The sequence below is a fragment of the Cyclopterus lumpus genome, chromosome 8 (genome assembly GCF_009769545.1).
Source record: "Cyclopterus lumpus isolate fCycLum1 chromosome 8, fCycLum1.pri, whole genome shotgun sequence".
Classification (NCBI taxonomy): Eukaryota; Metazoa; Chordata; class Actinopteri; order Perciformes; family Cyclopteridae; genus Cyclopterus; species Cyclopterus lumpus.
Genome location: NC_046973.1, coordinates 18,194,421 through 18,211,848, shown reverse-complemented (window position 1 = coordinate 18,211,848; position 17,428 = coordinate 18,194,421). Strand labels below are relative to the sequence as shown.

The 17,428-nt window shown below is 41.9% G+C and overlaps 3 protein-coding genes across 3 annotated transcripts in view; all 3 read left to right on the top strand.

The window, feature by feature from the left end:
* Nucleotides 1–1,923: 1,923 nt before the first annotated feature.
* On the top strand, nucleotides 1,924–9,594 carry LOC117735121 (adhesion G protein-coupled receptor E1). Its single transcript, XM_034539577.1, has 19 exons — nucleotides 1,924–2,341; nucleotides 3,726–3,806; nucleotides 4,032–4,211; nucleotides 4,293–4,445; nucleotides 4,621–4,767; nucleotides 5,087–5,209; nucleotides 5,376–5,419; nucleotides 5,515–5,622; nucleotides 5,843–5,996; nucleotides 6,137–6,259; nucleotides 6,350–6,540; nucleotides 6,636–6,800; nucleotides 6,903–7,097; nucleotides 7,334–7,551; nucleotides 7,660–7,720; nucleotides 7,815–7,906; nucleotides 8,095–8,263; nucleotides 8,359–8,454; nucleotides 8,752–9,594. Exons 1-19 carry the CDS (start codon nucleotides 2,311–2,313, stop codon nucleotides 8,791–8,793), a joined length of 2,373 nt encoding a protein of 790 aa, XP_034395468.1. The 5' UTR covers nucleotides 1,924–2,310; the 3' UTR covers nucleotides 8,794–9,594.
* A 3,200-nt stretch (nucleotides 9,595–12,794) lies between these two features.
* Nucleotides 12,795–14,028, top strand: ptger1c (prostaglandin E receptor 1c (subtype EP1)). Its single transcript, XM_034539075.1, has 2 exons — nucleotides 12,795–13,682; nucleotides 13,812–14,028. The coding sequence occupies exons 1-2, from the start codon at nucleotides 12,795–12,797 to the stop codon at nucleotides 14,001–14,003; spliced, it is 1,080 nt and encodes a 359-aa protein (XP_034394966.1). The 3' UTR covers nucleotides 14,004–14,028.
* Nucleotides 14,029–14,427: 399 nt separating this feature from the next.
* Nucleotides 14,428–17,428, top strand: part of slc27a1a (solute carrier family 27 member 1a) — an 8,658-nt gene continuing 5,657 nt past the window's right edge. Inside the window, exons 1-4 of the mRNA XM_034539580.1 lie at nucleotides 14,428–14,922; nucleotides 15,237–15,404; nucleotides 16,241–16,635; nucleotides 17,286–17,428. The exon at nucleotides 17,286–17,428 is cut by the window's right edge and continues 25 nt beyond it. Coding sequence (XP_034395471.1) covers nucleotides 15,238–15,404; nucleotides 16,241–16,635; nucleotides 17,286–17,428 — 705 coding nt within the window. The 5' untranslated portion in view covers nucleotides 14,428–14,922; nucleotide 15,237. The remainder of the gene's footprint in view (nucleotides 14,923–15,236; nucleotides 15,405–16,240; nucleotides 16,636–17,285) is intronic.

Here is a 17,428-nt window from a genome sequence, read left to right as displayed (position 1 = left end):
AGAATTAAACTGGAGCAAGAAATCATCGTTCAATTTGCCAACTCGAGTGGAACAGATCCATCATTTGAATCCAGAGCATGTACAGAGGTGATATCGGGCTCTGACCTCCTTTGCAAGGTTTCATCAAGCTCAGCGATCACAACATCCTCCCCCAAAAAATGCATTACACGGAGCCTGAGAATGGCTATAATGTTGCTGTTTAAATAGGCCGTTTCATTGCAAAGTTTGCATTCATGTGTTGCACTGAAATCACTTCTAATTGCACTGTTAATAAATTGCAATTTCTTGCCTTCAGGTGGCTTACATACTTGATTGTAAACTGTGATTATGATAAAGTAATGAGTATGTGGAACTCCACTCCTGGATCATTTATTACCATTCCCTTCAGTTTCATGTTATAGCCACCCTCTAACAATCTGCTTTTGAATTGTGTTAGTTATTTTTAAGTGTTTCATTTTGTATTTACTCCCAGTAAAGACTCCCTACACATAGTGTCTCAACTACTGAGAGGCTGAGCTGTAGGAATAAAAGCTAAATTACTTTACTTAATATCAAAAGTGTCACGTATTGTATAGGCTATAACAACATGGTCACCAGTGTTGTTTTATGTGTCGATCGTGAGCATCATTAAATACTAGACGCATTGCTGTTTAATTGATTATAGATGCAGATATGGAGTGGGCACCAGAAGCCTGTCACCAATGGAACTAATTTTTTCTATTTAAAGGCAGGGGGGTTTCTAGGTCATGCTAATGTCAGAACATTTCAAGGTCCAACTGGGAGCGTGCTCTGTTATTCTGCTGTACACCACCAGTCCCTAAAGGCCCCCGCTGTCTGCCACCTCCATTTTCCCAAGCCCACAAAGCCCACCTCATTGTTTAAGAGTGTAAAATAATGCAATAATCACCCTGCCTGTCAGTGAGTCTTGGTACATTGTGTTCGGACCTGAAAATGACCTTGCCACTGTGAGCTGGAAACAAGAAAAAAGTGCTGAAAATTCAACAATTAGTTTTGTCCCATTAGGTTGCTCATATGAACAGCATTTCCTCTGTTTTTCTTCATACTCAAGCCAGTACAGAGCATACAATTTAGCATGAGTTAAGTTGTGTGGAACAGGAAAAGCATCTTGTGACTTCAAAAGACACGGGTGTGATGAAGAGAACATTATTTCTCTTCATGCAAGTTTCTCAGAATTGTATTTCCTCTTCCTGACAATACTTTTATAAAGACACCTTCTGAAACTTATGATAAAGATTATGGTTTTTTTTAGCAGTTTGATCTATTTTATGTTGTTTAATATTAATATTTGACCTAAATTTGCTGATTTTTTTCTTTTCTTGAAAATAAGTGCAGTTTGTCTGCCCTCAGGGAGTGGGGAATTACATATATATATATATATATATATATATATATATATATATATATATATATATATATATAAATGTACTGTTCTTTGTTCACTTCTTTCCAAATGAAGCTCAACATTGTTACCATTGTTACATTGTATCAAACAGATGCAATAGCTATATATATGTCATCACCATAGTTAGCCGGCTGTGTGCTAACACTCATGGGAGCTTATACCCACCAGCTGGACAATGACCAGTCTCATAAACTCCTCTTGACCCCCTGTCTCTCCCCTAAACTCAGAGCCCAGCCGAGGGAAAAGATAGAGACATGAGCAGAGAGAGAGAGAGACAGAGAGAGAGACAGAGACAGAGACAGAGAGAGAGACAGACAGAGAGAGAGAGAGAGAGAGAAATGGCCTTCGCAAAAAACGCTGTAAAGTAACACATTGTTGTCATGGAAGTCGAGCAGAGCGAGCTGGCATTGCCATTTCCTCTCACTATCACCCCACCCCAACAAGAGCAGGAGTTAACTTCTGGCTGCACTCCACAAACGTCTGTGTCAGAGATGTGATTCAGAAAGAGAGAGAGAGAGAGAGAAAGAGAGAGAGAGAGAAACCCCTCCCCAGAAAAACCAGTCATCTCAGCATGTCACCTCATTAGTGAGAGCAGATGACGATTCAAAAGGGAGAAGGAGACAGAGGAGAGGTCATTGTATGAGATGAGAGACTACTGATTCCAGCATTTTTATATATTTTTATAATATATATGCTGGTATCAGCATATACTGTCCCGACTTTTTCCACGTCTATCAACTTGATGAGTGGATGCTCTTTTTTTTCCTTCTTTCTTTAAGTTTTAGTGGAGCAACAAAAGAGAAGATTGAAATCTAAATGTAGAGTTCCCCGTTTCGGTTGTTTTTTACTTTCCTTCTACATTTCTGGACACTTTTTCCGACTTCACCATGGCGGGCAGGTGGAACCTCCTGATACTGGGTGAGTCACATCTGTCATTCATTTGCAGAGGAGTCGGGATGGAAAATCATCTGTTGAGAAAGTGTTGAAAATGCTCTGGTGACACAAAGAGGGAGACTAACTGGCTTCAGTTGGCCCGTAAACCTTTACGAATAGGTAGATCTGTATATCTGTGTATGTTTTCTGTTAACACATAATGTTGTTTATCCCTTTTTAACACGCCGTGTACTGTAATTCAACACATAGAGTTGTATATAGAGTAATTGTATATAATAGTCACTTTTTTATTTATTTATAGAACACACAAAGAATAAGCACATGATCAAAAAAATAAAAATAAAAACAGTTTTTACTTTGTTTTAGTCTCCCTGGCAGAAATGATAATAGTGAGAAACTCAAATGGCCACAGTTCTTCATTGATGTGAGCCTCTCTGCAGCAGTCTGAGCCTGAAGGCCGAGTGTGGGAAAGAGCTCGACTGAATGAGGTGAAAAGGACGAAGAGCGATGCTGAACACAGCAGCTCTTCTTCAAACAACCCCGCTATCTGAGGACCTCTGTTCTTCTGCTTTTAAAGTGATATTTATACACTATGAGCTCATCTTATCGCCGACGGTCACGCGGGAAGAAACTCCTCGCGTTGCCAAGAGACAACACGACATTGAGAGATTACAACTTTGTGAAGCATTTCATAATGTGCCTCTTTTTGTGTTGGATGTATAATCCCGAGACAAAATGGTATCTCAAAACACTTTAAATGTCCTCAAAACGTACCTCAACTCCAAATTATTATTAGTGTTGCAGCGATCTTCAACACATGATACAAAAAACGATACCTCGGGGGAATGGGTCCTCTTTGTGGTTTGAATAAACTGGCCCTTTAATTAATATTTAACCAACTGCTTGTTTTGATAATTATACTGAATTTATTGTTTAAACTACTAATGATGTGGGGGGGCGGGGGGGGGGGAGTTGGGGGTAACTGGACTGTTTCTTCCTGTTTCCATATACTGAGTGCACATTACAGCCATCTGGCGTAATTTAAGCGACCACAGAGGACTGACTCGGCACTCAAACAGTTTGAGGATGTATTGCTTTTTTTCTTCTTTTTTTCTGTGCTTGTGTTTTTCTCAAACAAAGGAAGCAGAGTTCTGCAGACACCCATGTTGAAATATGATGCAGATGTCGTTGGAACAATCTGAGGAAAGGAGGGTAGAAAATGAGGGCATCTACCTTGAACTCTAAACACACGTTTGGTGTTGTTTATGCGGTCAAACTGGTCCTTAATAATGCTGCTGTAGCGACACAAGAAACATCTTAGTGTGATTTATTTAAAGTGGTTAGTGTAGATTTGTTAAGTCATGCTGAGAAAGTGTTGTGAACTGACAGTCGTCTGCTTGCTTTTCAGCTCTGTACCTCTCCCTCATCATGGGCCTGTCAAACCAATCCTGCCCTAAGGGATTTAATGTTGTGAAGCGCACATGCGTTGGTATGAAAAACAAACTTACTTTAACACACAACCCCATCGTAGGAAAAACAGCCTCATATGTGCATGTAGAAGTTAGAAACTGTCAAACATATGATACGGTTGTCCCATTAATATTCAAATAACGTACACAAACTGCATTTTTAAATTGATTATTCCCTAACTTGGAGTGTGAAAAGAGTCTAATTTGCGTCTGTTTTTTTTTTTTCATGCTTACTTTTAATTAAGATGATGATGAATGTGCCGTCGATGAGTATGAGGATGAGTATCCTGATGCCGTTGGGCCATGTGGAGAGAATGCGGACTGTCACAACACCGTCGGCAGCTTCCACTGCCGATGTGCGGACGGTTTCACATCATCAACAGGGGCGTTGGATTTCACAGCTGCAACATCGGCAACATGTAGAGGTAAGTGAGCTGATACGTTGAATCAATGTAAGCAGAGAAAGTCTAAGTATAAAAAATCCTGTCCTGGTTTTTTGCTTTAAGATGTCAACGAGTGCTTGGAAGTCAAAGACATCTGTGGACTTAACGCCCAATGTTTTAACACAATTCCACTTTATGCCTGCATTTGTGACAATGGATTCATTTCCACCACTGGAGTGGAACGCTTTCACCACGGTGACAACGTTACCTGCAGAGGTGAGATGCTTATCAGTACCCTATGAGCTAATACTGTGGTAGGTTTATATGTCGGTTGTGAACCGTTTGTTCTGTATTTGTGTGGCTGCATTGATATGGTGGTTTCTTCATGCAGTGGTTCAGCGATGGTTTCCTCTTTCGGTTATTCTAAGATGTCTTCTTCCTGCTCGTGTAGATATTGATGAATGTCTAGAGGAAAACGCGTGTGATCAAAATGCAGCATGTGTCAACACACCGGGCAGTTTTCACTGTGTCTGTAACGCCGGCTTTGGACTCAAATCTGGCAGATCGAACTTCTCTGGCAGTCAGGAACAATGCGAAGGTGAGGGGCCGTGACGTGATTCTGCAAAAAATGCAATATCGAGTCTCACGTTGTTCTATTTGTTGTTTTGTTGTTCATTTGATCCAGATGCAAACTCTGCATGTTGTTTGTAGGTCTTTCAAGAAATGTGCCCCCACAAAAGTGGAACAGAAAGTTTAAATAATTGATTTTAGTTGTTTTAGTTTAGGCTGCTTTATTGTTTTCTAGGTATTATCTTTAAACCTGTAAAGCATCATGTTGGAGGACCGGGATATTTGTTTTTTCGATTAGCACCGATTGAAACACACTTTTTCCTCTCCCTGATTTGTTTCCATTTTAGATATATGTGTGATTGACAAGACAATCTGTGGGAACGGAACCTGCCACCGTGGAGCCAGCGGCCATTACTGTGCATGCCACGCAGGGTTCACTAACTATGGCAACAAAGGGTCTCGCTGCACTGGTAAGAAGAACACTGCAGCACTTTTTCCAACATCCACCACTGAACCGGTGTTTGCTCTGTAAATATATAAACAGAACGTTTACATGAGCATAGGTGTTCTCATAATAGGAGCGTTACTGTCATCAGCAAGCACAATTTAATGAAACAAAACTTCCTGTTTCCTCAGCATTAAACTGTGATGTATTCAAGCCCATGGACAATCTGCAAGAGGTATACGGACCACACCAGAAACAAATCACAGCTCAGTGTATATTTAAAGTTCTTTTGCCTCATACTTTTGTTTCGTCCTTCCCAAATTGGTTCAGATTCAGATTCAGTTTGCACATGATCTCACGATGCAGTTGGAAAAAAGCTGTCTCAACCTGACAGAAAGTGAGAATCCAACAGAGCTGGACGGAGAGGACATGCTGAAGGTATTTCTACATGAGTTAATTGAAATGCGAATTGATTCAGTTCCTCAGAACAAGCACAGAAGTAAGACGTTCAGATGTCTTTGCACAGCTATGCAGACTGTTTATGTTGACCTGAGGGCGAACGCTGCCTGAATGTCTGCCTCTGACTGCCTCTATCTCCTGTTTTCCCCTGCTCATGCTTACAATGCTCCCTCTCCCCCCTCCTCTCCTGTGGCTGTAGAGACTGTTGTCTGCGATCGACGAGCTCTTGTCCAGTGGAGCCCTCAATGATAACAGGAAAGTCTCCAGCTTTCTGAACGTGGTGGAGAACATGCTGAGGCTCATTGGAGCTTTCATTAAGCCCCCCGGGACAACGAGATCATCCACTCACACAGGTACAAAGACAATCCGTTCACGTTAACGCTTCTTCCGATGGAATGCTTGTTTCAAAAGCAAGTAGATTTCTCTTCTTCTGAAGTCGTCTGCAGTATTAAGAGCAATTCATGTTGATAAACGCGTATCTGCCTGGGTCCAGAGCTGGAGCTGCTGGTAGAGAAAGGGGCTGACTTACCCAAGGGAGCTGTGACTTTATCATCTAAGCAAGCTCAGCTGGACATCCAGTTGGAGACCGCTGCTGGAGATCTATCCTATTACCCTGGTAATGATCATACCTACAAGTAACACCATTGGGGACCAATGTGATGAATGTCCACTGAATCTATTGTTATCCTGCTGTGATTGTGAAAAGGCTTTACAACAGTGTCCTTGCTGAGCTATGCAAACCTGGAGGACTCTACCAATGGCTTCTTTGGTGGGATGAAACCACAAGTGAACCAAAGCTTTGAGCTCAACTCTAAAGTGGTGACTGTCTCTGTCAGTAACAGAAACACAAGCCACCTCCAGGAGCCAGTCACATTAACTTTCTACCACCTCAAACAGGTAGCATCTAGTTTGCCATTAAGGATAATAATCAGTCTCTGAGGGAATCTATTACTTGTGTAATGTTTTTTCTCTCTCTCTCTATTGTTTCACAGACAAATGAATCCGACCCGACCTGTGTGTTCTGGGATGCCTCAGAGGAAGGAGGGTCATGGTCTCCTCGTGGTTGCAAAGTGGTGGAGACCCAGCCTGAATACACTGTGTGTTCCTGCAACCACCTGAGCAGCTTTGCTGTGCTCATGGCGCTCTATGACATAGAGGTTAAAACTCTCATGTTACATAAATCCTGACGCGTATAAATCAGAGTCTCTGAGTTTTCGGTCTACTGTAATGTAAATCCATCTCTCTGTCTCTCTCAACAGGACACGTTTGAATTGCAGCTGATCACCCAGGTGGGTATGTCCCTTTCACTAATGTGCCTGTTCCTCTGCATCCTGACGTTCTCGATGATCCGATCCATCAAAAGCCCACGAACCACCATCCACCTGCACCTCTGCATCAGCCTCTTCATTTCCACCGTCATCTTCCTCGCAGGCATCTCTCGTACGGAGAGCCGGGTAAATACTTCCGGGAACCGCTTGCGCAGTCAAAATGCAGTCGAAAAAAAATACAGCAGATGAATAGTTTCCAAGAAAGAGCAGAGCTACTGAATGATTTATGTGGGTCCCGAAGATTTATAAACGACTATTCAGCAAATCGGCCCTCCCTATTTCTTTCTCCCCGTGATGCAGCATCCTTTGTACCCGTATTCACTGCTGTCATTGTGATCCTCACCACTCTCCCTATGCATTAGGTTGGCTGTGCAGTGGTAGCAGGGCTGCTGCATTTCTTCTTCCTGGCAGTCTTTTGCTGGATGTGTCTGGAGGGCATACAACTCTTTAGGATGGTAGTCCTGGTCTTTAACACCAACTTCAAAACCCTCTACATGATGGCAGGTGGCTATGGAGTCCCAGCAGTTATTGTCACTTGCTCTGCCTTAGCTAACGCCAGTGGATATGGCACCAAGAGACAGTAAGTCCCCCCCCCCCCCCCCCCCTCCACTGATGCTGATCTTGTTTTATCTTTCCCAGGTTATGTTGACATATATTCTGCTCAATAAACTCTCAATATTCATTGCAGTTGTTGGTTAAACCTGGATTTAATTTGGAGTTTCTTTGGCCCTGCCTGCATCATCATCATTGTGAGTAAGAAATGAATCAATAGAAAATAATGCTGAAAATGATCGCCAGTTGTTTGAAGGAGAGAAAAAAAATACATCATATGTTGCCTTTCAGGTGAACGTTTTCTTCTTTCTCATCACTGTGTGGAAGTTGGCACAGAAGTTCTCAAGTTTAAACCCTGACCTTGACGATCTGCAGAAAATAAAGTGAGTCAACACAAACTGCATACAACAATCAAGGAATTTCACATTGTTTCTATAGTACTGCTTCACCAACAAAAGAGAAGAAAAAAAATATATACAAATTATTCTTCCCTAAAAATAAGTGAAATGTTATTATTTCTGGTTCAAGTGCCTCAGTTAAAGCCTGTGTGTGTCTTTGTCGCCTCCTGCAGGGCATTCACCATTACTGCAATGGCTCAGCTGACTTTGTTGGGCACCATGTGGATCTTTGGTTGTTTCCAGTTTCAGGAGGGCACAATAATCATGTCTTACCTGTTCACTCTCTTTGGCAGCTTTAATGGGGTTATGATATTTGTCATGCACTGTCTTTTTTCCAAACAGGTGGGTCAAGCTCCTGTCAAAAATAAAATAACATGTAATGTTTGCTGCCTTTTTTTTTCTGATGTCAAAACTCAAATCTCTGTTCTTGTATTTAGGTGAGAGAAGAATATGGACACATCCTGTCCAGATTCTGTGCTCCTTGGAAGAAGAGTTACTCAAGCTTCAGTTACTCGCACACCAGCAAAGCTCATGTAAGCAGTTATTCATATTTCACCGCAATGTCTCTGATTCAGGTGGAATAACATCAAAGTGAATCTGTTTCATCCCATGATTATGCCGTTATTGCCCAATGACACATGCCTTGAACGTTGACCAACCAAGCAAATCAAACATTTGAAAACCTTCCAAAAGCAAACACATACTTCTTTCTATGAAGTATTGTAGGAGCGGTGAAGTGAAGCGTGTCAAGAGTGCAAACTTTCCCCGATCGTGAAAGAGTTTGTGTCTGTCGCCACTGATGTGCCTGCCTCTCTCTCTGTGGTCCTCAGGCCTCAAAGAGCACCCAGGACACGGGAGAGTCTCGCATCTGAGCCGCCACACAGTGACGCAGGAGCCAATTCTCATTTATTTCCCGAAGACATGCGGCCAACGTGCTATTTGTGGTCGGTTTGCATCACTGCGAAATGTTGTAAATAGTTTCCTTCTTTACATTTTCTTTACATTTTCTTTACTTTTTGTTATTGAGTTGGTCTTTGTATGTATTTAAGTTGACTGTTAGGGACTTCCTTCAAAATGAAAACGGTTGTCAAGCTAACCCTTGATTAAAGTGCATAGTGGGTTTTACTTTCATGCCCACATTGGTTTTATTTCAGTATTTACGAATGGTAAAACACAATTTCACTTGTTTCAAAATGTATATGTAAAAAAAAGAAAGAAATGGACTGGACCAAAATATGATAAGTGATAGATAATGTTATGAAGACCTGTTTTATCAGGTACATGTAATATGGCTCGACGTGTCATCCAGGTACTTGATTAAACCAGAAAAGACAATCTCTCAAAGACATTTCTTAAGCAAGCACTTTTTCGAACTTGTATTTAAATCGATATAATCATCATATGACCAACAAAAAGATGGACAATTATACGACAGATATAGATTTTAATGCATTTCTGTATATATTGCTGGACAATTCAGTATTTAATACAGTAAGTAACTGCATTCCCAAAATTTCAAAAGAGTATTTTTTTGTGTTTCAAGACTTGAATGTTCAAAGATAACTTGTGTTATTATTGTCTATATGAATATTAGTACTGTTGTAAGCACTGGCTTTAGCTCAATTCTGAACTTTCTGTTTGATGTTTGGTCAAAATAAATAACTTAGCTTTTATATTTCCAATAAGCATGTTCTGTCTTTCACAATTTTTATCATTTAAAATTGTGTTTTCATACTTTTCATTCCTCTCCTGGAAGCTTTAAAAATCGAATACATATTTTAATGTAAGACCCCACGTGAAGGTCTTGACATACTTCATTTAAAATATACAATATATTTCGAGCATCTAAAGGTAAAATGCATCTTTTACTTTATACTTCTTTATGTCAGAGCGAGGATTTAGCAGAAACGGCAACTAGAGCAAGTCATTGCCAAACTCATGCAAGGATGGTATCATCATTTCCACCTTCAGGTCTGACTGACACTCGCTTACATTTGCACACGGCGGGAACACTTAACTGGTTAGTTGACATAAAAGCTATAGATAGTTACACACACAGAGGAAATAGAAGATTATGTCCTTTTCCTTCCTGTTTGTGTGTGTGTTACAGACATGATGGTCTCAACTCTGAAGTCTCAAAATTGGTACTTAAATGTAAACCTTAAGTAGTCCTGAAAACCTATTCTACTGTATAATACTAATACTGTCTTCCCTCTTTAACAATTGCAAACCTCGGTAGAGTCACTCCTGATGCATCTTTGATGCATTTGTGTAAGTATACGAAGCTCTTGAGGCACCTAATCATCATCATGCTCTTTTCTTTCAAACTCCTTTCATATCTGTCTGTGCTTCCTGTATGTTTATTTGGCTGGCGGGGTGGGGGGGATGATAAGTACCAGCTGAATAACAAACTACTTCTTCTACAACTTCTGCTTTGAGGAAAATAGAATTATCATAGAGAATTTGAGGTACCTGACTTTTTTCTTCACTGTTGAATTATTCAGCTAGCACTGGATCAATACTACACAATGAAAGTGATTGCTGAGATCCCTCTCTGGTACAAAAAAAAAGTCAGCAGAGAAGAGGAATAGATGGAAGGACCACGTCCAGAGGAGTGAAAAGAGAATGGAAAATGTAGATCCGGCGTGTAGAGATAAAATAGCTTCCAAACCTCTGGAGAGAGAGAGAAACGCCGGACCAGGGAGAAAGAGAATCTGCCAGAGAGGTATAGGGGGAAAAGAAGGAAGGAGAACGAGAGCAAATGATCGTGAACACTAGTGATTAGTACTAAACGTGTCCAGTCAGGCAGCTCTGCGGACAAGAGAGACGTAATTGTCCTCTCCCATTTACTCTGAGCCATCCTAAATAATCCAGTGTTCATCCGGAGTCCACTGAAGGTAAGTTTAATTTATTATTCATAACCATTCCATGGTAATTTACTCCATAAGATATGGTACTTATCACATTATGCTCTAGTAGCAAATTAGATCTCTAGGAAAGCTATAGGATTCATCCTTTATTTCATCTATTTAATATACTTTCATTATCAATGAGAGCTGAGGGCATTTCGAGAGGGATTCCGACCCCCCCCCCCCCCCCCCCCCCTCCCCCGGCATCAGCTGGGTTGTTGATAAATGTTTTGTTCTGTTTAAAGAACACGGTAAAAGAAGAATAAACAAGAGCAGCAGTCTGGGTGTTTGAGAAAAGATACAGAATCCCGTATCTGTGTGAAGAATGTGCATGATAAATGATATCACGGTCGTCAAGACAACTTTATATTGTTATAACATCCTCCCAATCCTCAATATAACCTACGGATTCCTTTAAATCAAGTTCCTCTGTAATTTTCTCACACTCTCCGGGGGGAAACACTTCTCTCGTTAGGTCCACTGACTATTGCTGAAGTAAGAGAGGGGTACCAGAAAGAAATGTAAAAACTAAATATATTTTTTTTTTCTTAGAGAGATGATAAAACAAATTGATGGCTTGACCAGCTGTGAGTTACTGGCGCTAACAAAGCAGACCTGTGTTTGGTATTCAAGGGATTCTGTTAGCCAATGCTAAAAAAAAGAACCAGATGGATTTTAGCTGCAATTTGGACTTCCTTGTTCATTTTCTGATATAATGCCGCTGCTGAAACCTTTTATCACTGGAGGGCTCTTTCCTTCTAAGCTTTCTAGCCATACCTACTAAGAAAGTCTGTGCTCATTATTGCAGTGCCCCTGTGAAAAGGCTGCATCTGGAGAGGGAGAATCAATTAACCTAGAACACAAGTCTAGTGTCTGATGCATGATGTATGACGATAGGATGAAAAATGTTAATGTACATTGGCAGGTCCTGCTGGTTAAAGGTGTAATGATATCAAAAATTCAAGTAGCAAAATAAATACAAGACGGCTGTTTAAAATCATGCACACGTTTAGTTTCTCTTTAGGTTTTGGTTCAAAGTACAAAGTAATTATGATTTATACATTTTAAAATGTATTGAAAAAACGCTCTCTCTTTCCAACACAGACAAACTGTTGCACACTAACGGCGTCATGAACAAAATACTTGTATCTGAAATGGAGTAGTGAGTTAGGGAACCAGCCAAGAGAGGGGTTGTGGAGCAGGAGCAAAATGTAAATTATAGCAAGGTATGTTTATGGCAGGTGGGAGATCTGAGTTGTGGAAATAAATGTAGTAAAGAAGAACATTGTGTGAAACAGAAACACACAATGTCTTGTCTGAGAGCCTGTGTTACAAACCAAAGAAAATCAGCAAAAATTACAAAAGTTTTCCTACATTTCCACACCAAAAATAACAGTTTATTAAAGGTTTGCTCATCCTTATGGCTAAACAGTTTGTCCTGTATATAAACCTGGTGTAAGCCCGTTTCTTTCCACCTTCAGGGGCTGTCAGCTGAATTAAAATATCCTACATATATGACACAGCATTAAACCCACTGCTGAAGGCTGATGCTTTATATCCATTTTCCATGGACAGTCATGCTTTTTGAAGTTTGCATTTGTGAGAAAGCATCTATTCATGTACTCCAAACAAGCACTTCATGTGTATGAGCTTACGTGAAAAAAGACTCCTCTATTTATATTCCCTGGGCAGTAGTAGCTCTTCTAATTAAGCTCCCTTGATGTAATTCGTCTTTGAGTAGTCCAGAAAAATATGTATCATAGCATTATCATTTTGCATTTAAGACTTATTCAACCCTTCTGTTATCCTGCTGTCTATTAATTACTCTCGACACCTTTTAGACAGCAGAAGAGGATCACATAAAAAGTATTACTTTGTGGCTTTGTTTGAACTAATGTAAATATATTAACTTTGCCTGTGATTCTCTGTAGATGATACTGAAGATGAGGACACCGTCGATACTCATGACTTCATTTTCTACCTCTTCAACGCCATCCACCCTCCACCAGAACCTGAGGATGAACTCCTCTGAGCAGCCCAGTCCCTGGCCGAACAACAGCACCTGGCCACCCGTTAAATCTTCAAGTTTGGGGATGTCCTGCTTCACTATGATATTTGGCGCCATCTCCAACCTTACGGCTCTGGGCATCCTGGCTAAGTCCCGTGTGCGATTCCGCCGCCAATCCAAAGCACCATTTCTGCTACTGACGGTGGCTTTGCTTTTGGCTGACCTTGCGGGTCATGTGATCCCAGGCGCATTTGCTTTGTACCTGCACATAGATCAGAGGTATAGAATACAGGCTGAGAAGCCCACCAAAGAATTCTGTCAGATCTTTGGGGCAAGTATGGTGTTTTTTGGCTTATGCTCTTTGCTGCTGGGTTGTGCCATGGCAGTGGAGCGCTGTGTGGCCATCACTAAGCCCTTTTTCCACGCTGCCATGGTCACATTGGGTCACGTGTGGCGAGTTGTGTTACTTCTGTCCTCTCTTGCACTCGTGCTGGCAGTTCTACCTTTATTTGATGTGGGCACTTACACTACCCAGTCTCCTGGGACATGGTGTTTCTTGCCTATCCATGATCCACAGTCTACAGCGGACACCAATCTGGCTCTGGCCTTCTCCTGCCTGGGCCTCACTGCACTCACGTTTTCCCTACTCTGCAACATCCTGAGTGGTCTGGCATTGCTGCAGGCCAGGTTGAAGTCCCACAGTGTTAATGCAAAATCATCAGCTCGCAGCACTCGTCGTACATCTTCCACGTCTTCCTCTTTGTTTTGTTCGTTGGATGTGGAGATGATGGCACAACTGGCAGTGATCACTGTGGTTTCCTGTGTATGCTGGAGCCCCTTTCTTGTGAGTACTCCTGTTTTAGTTTGCAGCATTTCTTTATTGTAAGATACCACATTTTAGTGTGAGCATGTTGTGGCTGATAAAGTAACAGCTAAACCTCATGAGTGATTATGTGTGTCTCCTTCAATACAGATCCACATTCTTGTGATGCAGTTCAACGAAAGAACCTCAACCCATGAGAAAGATGGGTTCATTCTCCTGAGCTTACGCATGGCCTCCTGGAATCAGATCTTGGACCCTTGGGTTTACATCTTACTGAGGAAGGCAGTGCTTTTCCGACTTTGTTACTTTGTTGTGCCTTCTACGCACAGAGACCCACAGTGAGAGAAAATAGGTCCTGTGCAGAAACACCGGGGGAAGCTTTCAGTCTGCAATGATCATGTTGCTCGTGGACTTTTTATTTCATGGACAAAAAAATAAATGATTACTTTGGTGGTGTGGTGTGGAAAAAAAAAAAAAAAGTGTAAACTTTGCTGTGTTCTTTTCAACGGGGGCTCGATGGGGGCCCCCACGGTCAGCAGGCCAGCCGTGTGAAAAAAGGGATGGAATGGGACATTCACAACATTTCACAACATTTAGTTAGTAGTCCGTGCCGGTGCTACTATCAATAGCAGCCACCTGCAAAACTGTTGGTCGGGCAATCAGGAGGGGTTAGCGTTGCCCAATCACAATGGAGAGGGGGCCTGACGAGCGCTGGGTTTAACGAATCGCCGAGCCGCGTGTGTAGCCTCCACAGCCGGGGATGGGCGGTGCTTCTTTGGCAAGCGACTCCATTCAACATGGAGAACAGAAGATAGCCTTGCTCGCTCTGCGTTTCGCTGCTCTCACTCTGTTCTCGGTCACTTTCGGCTTTCGGACACAAACTATGAATTCCCCATTTCACACACACACCCTCCCCCGTTCGCGTGCGTAGATTTCAACCTACAGGACTCGGTCACGTGCGTTTGACGTGATGTTCGTTTGACTGAATCGTTCCTCGCCTACTTCACGTTAGTTAAATCAGGCACTGACGTAAACTGTTACATCGGCTACAGTTGTAACACTTACAAACTACCGGTGTTCCCTTTTTTTTTTTTTTTTTGATTTGTTAAACGCTACAACGTCCTCTCTGCGCTCTCGACATCCGGAGGACGGTTCGAACACGAGATAGTTTTCGTGAAAACAAATCCGCAAAGTTTTGCGCCGAGCTTGCGGGGTATTTGGGTGAAAGGTGACAGCGCCCTTTAGTCTGCGGACTCGGGAGGTAAGTTTGCGTGCATGGACGTAATAATAACGTCAGATGGAAGTTGACGATGATGCGTCGTGTTTGTTTTTGCGTGTAGCTGCTGGCTGATGTGTGGTAACTTTTATTATATCTCTGCTCCTGTCCGCCCCCCCCCCCCAAACTGTTTTTTTAAAATTGTTATCTAAAAGTTGGTTTGTAACGTCAGGCTACTTGTGTGCACCAGCCTGCACTACATACAGTACCCGTGTAGGCCCAGAGGATCCAGCTCATGCCAGTTCTGCCCTGAAAGCCCATCTCTCTCTGTCTCTGTCTCCATTTCCTCCATGACAAAGAATGCACAATGCGGCGAGTGTCTCAGCCTCTCTGGGGTCCATGGGACTGTTGCGTCTCTTCGGGGTGTCGTGGTCCTGGAGCCTGGCAGCAGGCCTTGGGGTTTATCTGGGCACAAAAAGTTGGAAATACTTCTACATTGCGGCACGCACAGCCAAGAGAGACATCAAGTAAGTCAAATACGTGCATATATATATATATATATATATATATATATATATATATATATATATATATATATATATATATATATATATATATATAAAGTAACACTCATACAAGTGTGTCGACTAACTGATCAGTTGGTATAATCAGCTGATCTGTAACTCTTTCTCTCCACAAAGACTTGCACCAACATAAGTTTCTTGGAAAAAGAGTAATTCAGCATGAAAAGAATCATTAAAAATGCCGAATTGACTAAAGAAATCTTTGTTGACTTCGGTCCTCTTAGTCAACTAATTGACTAATATGGACGTAAAAGTCCAAGTCAACTAATTGACTAAGAGGACCGCAGTAATAACAAGTGTATACCAACTCAAATGTATCAGAACATCTGAAATGATAAGGTTTCTGCTTTGGGAATACCCCAGTTCAGTTCAATAAAAACAATGTTGTCTTCCATCTGATTACTCTGTATCTGTGTGCATGCATGTACACATTTTTCAGTATAAAACTGGGAACATTTATTATTATTTTTTCTTTATAATTTCACTTCAAACTGTTGGGCTCCTTTTCTTAATTAAATAAGAAGATACCCAGTGAATTTTGTAGTTGTCAAGAATTTAATTCACACAGGAATATACAAAAAAATAGGGTAACCATATGGTTGTCATACAGACACATAGAACACATTCTATATCATGGTATATATCATTATCCTGATACGAAATGACGATTGTTGTGATAGATGTTGGCCATATCGCCCAGCCCTTGTCCTGACCATGCTTTCGGGTTTACACCCTTATTAAGTCTTTTCTCTTTGTCTCCCTCCTCTGACCCTCACCAGTGGTCTCTATGTGCTGTTGAGAGTGAAGATGGCTTTGTGGCGCTACATGCGCAGTGAAAGTAACATTCCTGCCATATTCGCCCAGACAGTGAAAAGACATCCAAATAAACCAGCACTCATCTATGAGGCCACGGGGGAAACGTGGACGTTCACACAGCTGGACGAGCTGTCTAACGCGGTGGCCCACTGGGCAAGAGGTCAGGGGTGGGTCTCAGGCGACGTGGTGGCCCTCTTCATGGAAAGCAGGCCGTTACAGGTGGCGCTTTGGCTCGGCTTGGCCAAGGTCGGGGTGGAAGCTGCACTCATCAACTTCAACCTCCGCCACGATTCCCTCATGCACTGTATCGGGGCGTCGGGCTCTCGCGCTATTGTGTTCGGAGCTGAGCTTGCTGATGGTAAGAATGTGTTCCACGAGGTAGGAAAAGTCGATCATGAATTTAGGTTTGGGGTTACACTACACAATACTATTTCAGTTATTCAGCACATTATCTAAACAGGCATATGATTAGGCTATTAAAATAAGTACTTTTCAAGTTTGGTTAACATTTAGTGTGTAACGGCATGTGAAGTGGTCAACATTTTGTCCTGTGGTGTCACACTTTTAATATTATTTTTTTGTGGTGGAGCACAAACTGATAATGGCTCTCTCCAGCTTGTCATGTGGTCGGAAGGACATGCTGGCAGGGAACTCATTGCCATTAATATGCCTCTTGTGCCTTCTCTTTTGGAAGTTGGTTCATATTTTATTCTGCCACAATGCAAACGCTTGTTTCATTTGTTGTCATTTTGTCCTATTGTTGTCACGCAGGTCTGTCGGGTTTAGTTTGTCAGTTGTATAGGCGTGCGTCGTGGCTTCAGAAATTAAATAATTAGTTTGACCTACTACAAAAAGGATAATTAAACCGAGGCGCATTGTTACAGCCTGTAATTACTCACAATGTAAAAAATGTGTTTACAGGGCGTTCCTATTCAAACTTGAGCTTGAGCTAACCTGACTGGTGTCCTCTCTTCCCATCTCCCTCTTGGCCCTCTTACTGATTGGCAGCCATGTTGGAAGTCAGTTCCTCCAACAGCCAGTCCATGCTGCGGTTTAGTACGGGGGACCTCAGTGCAGAACATCTGGCCCGACTGGAAGCTCAACCTCTGGACCCAATTTTAACGTCTTCACCTAGACATCCCCCTTCCCCT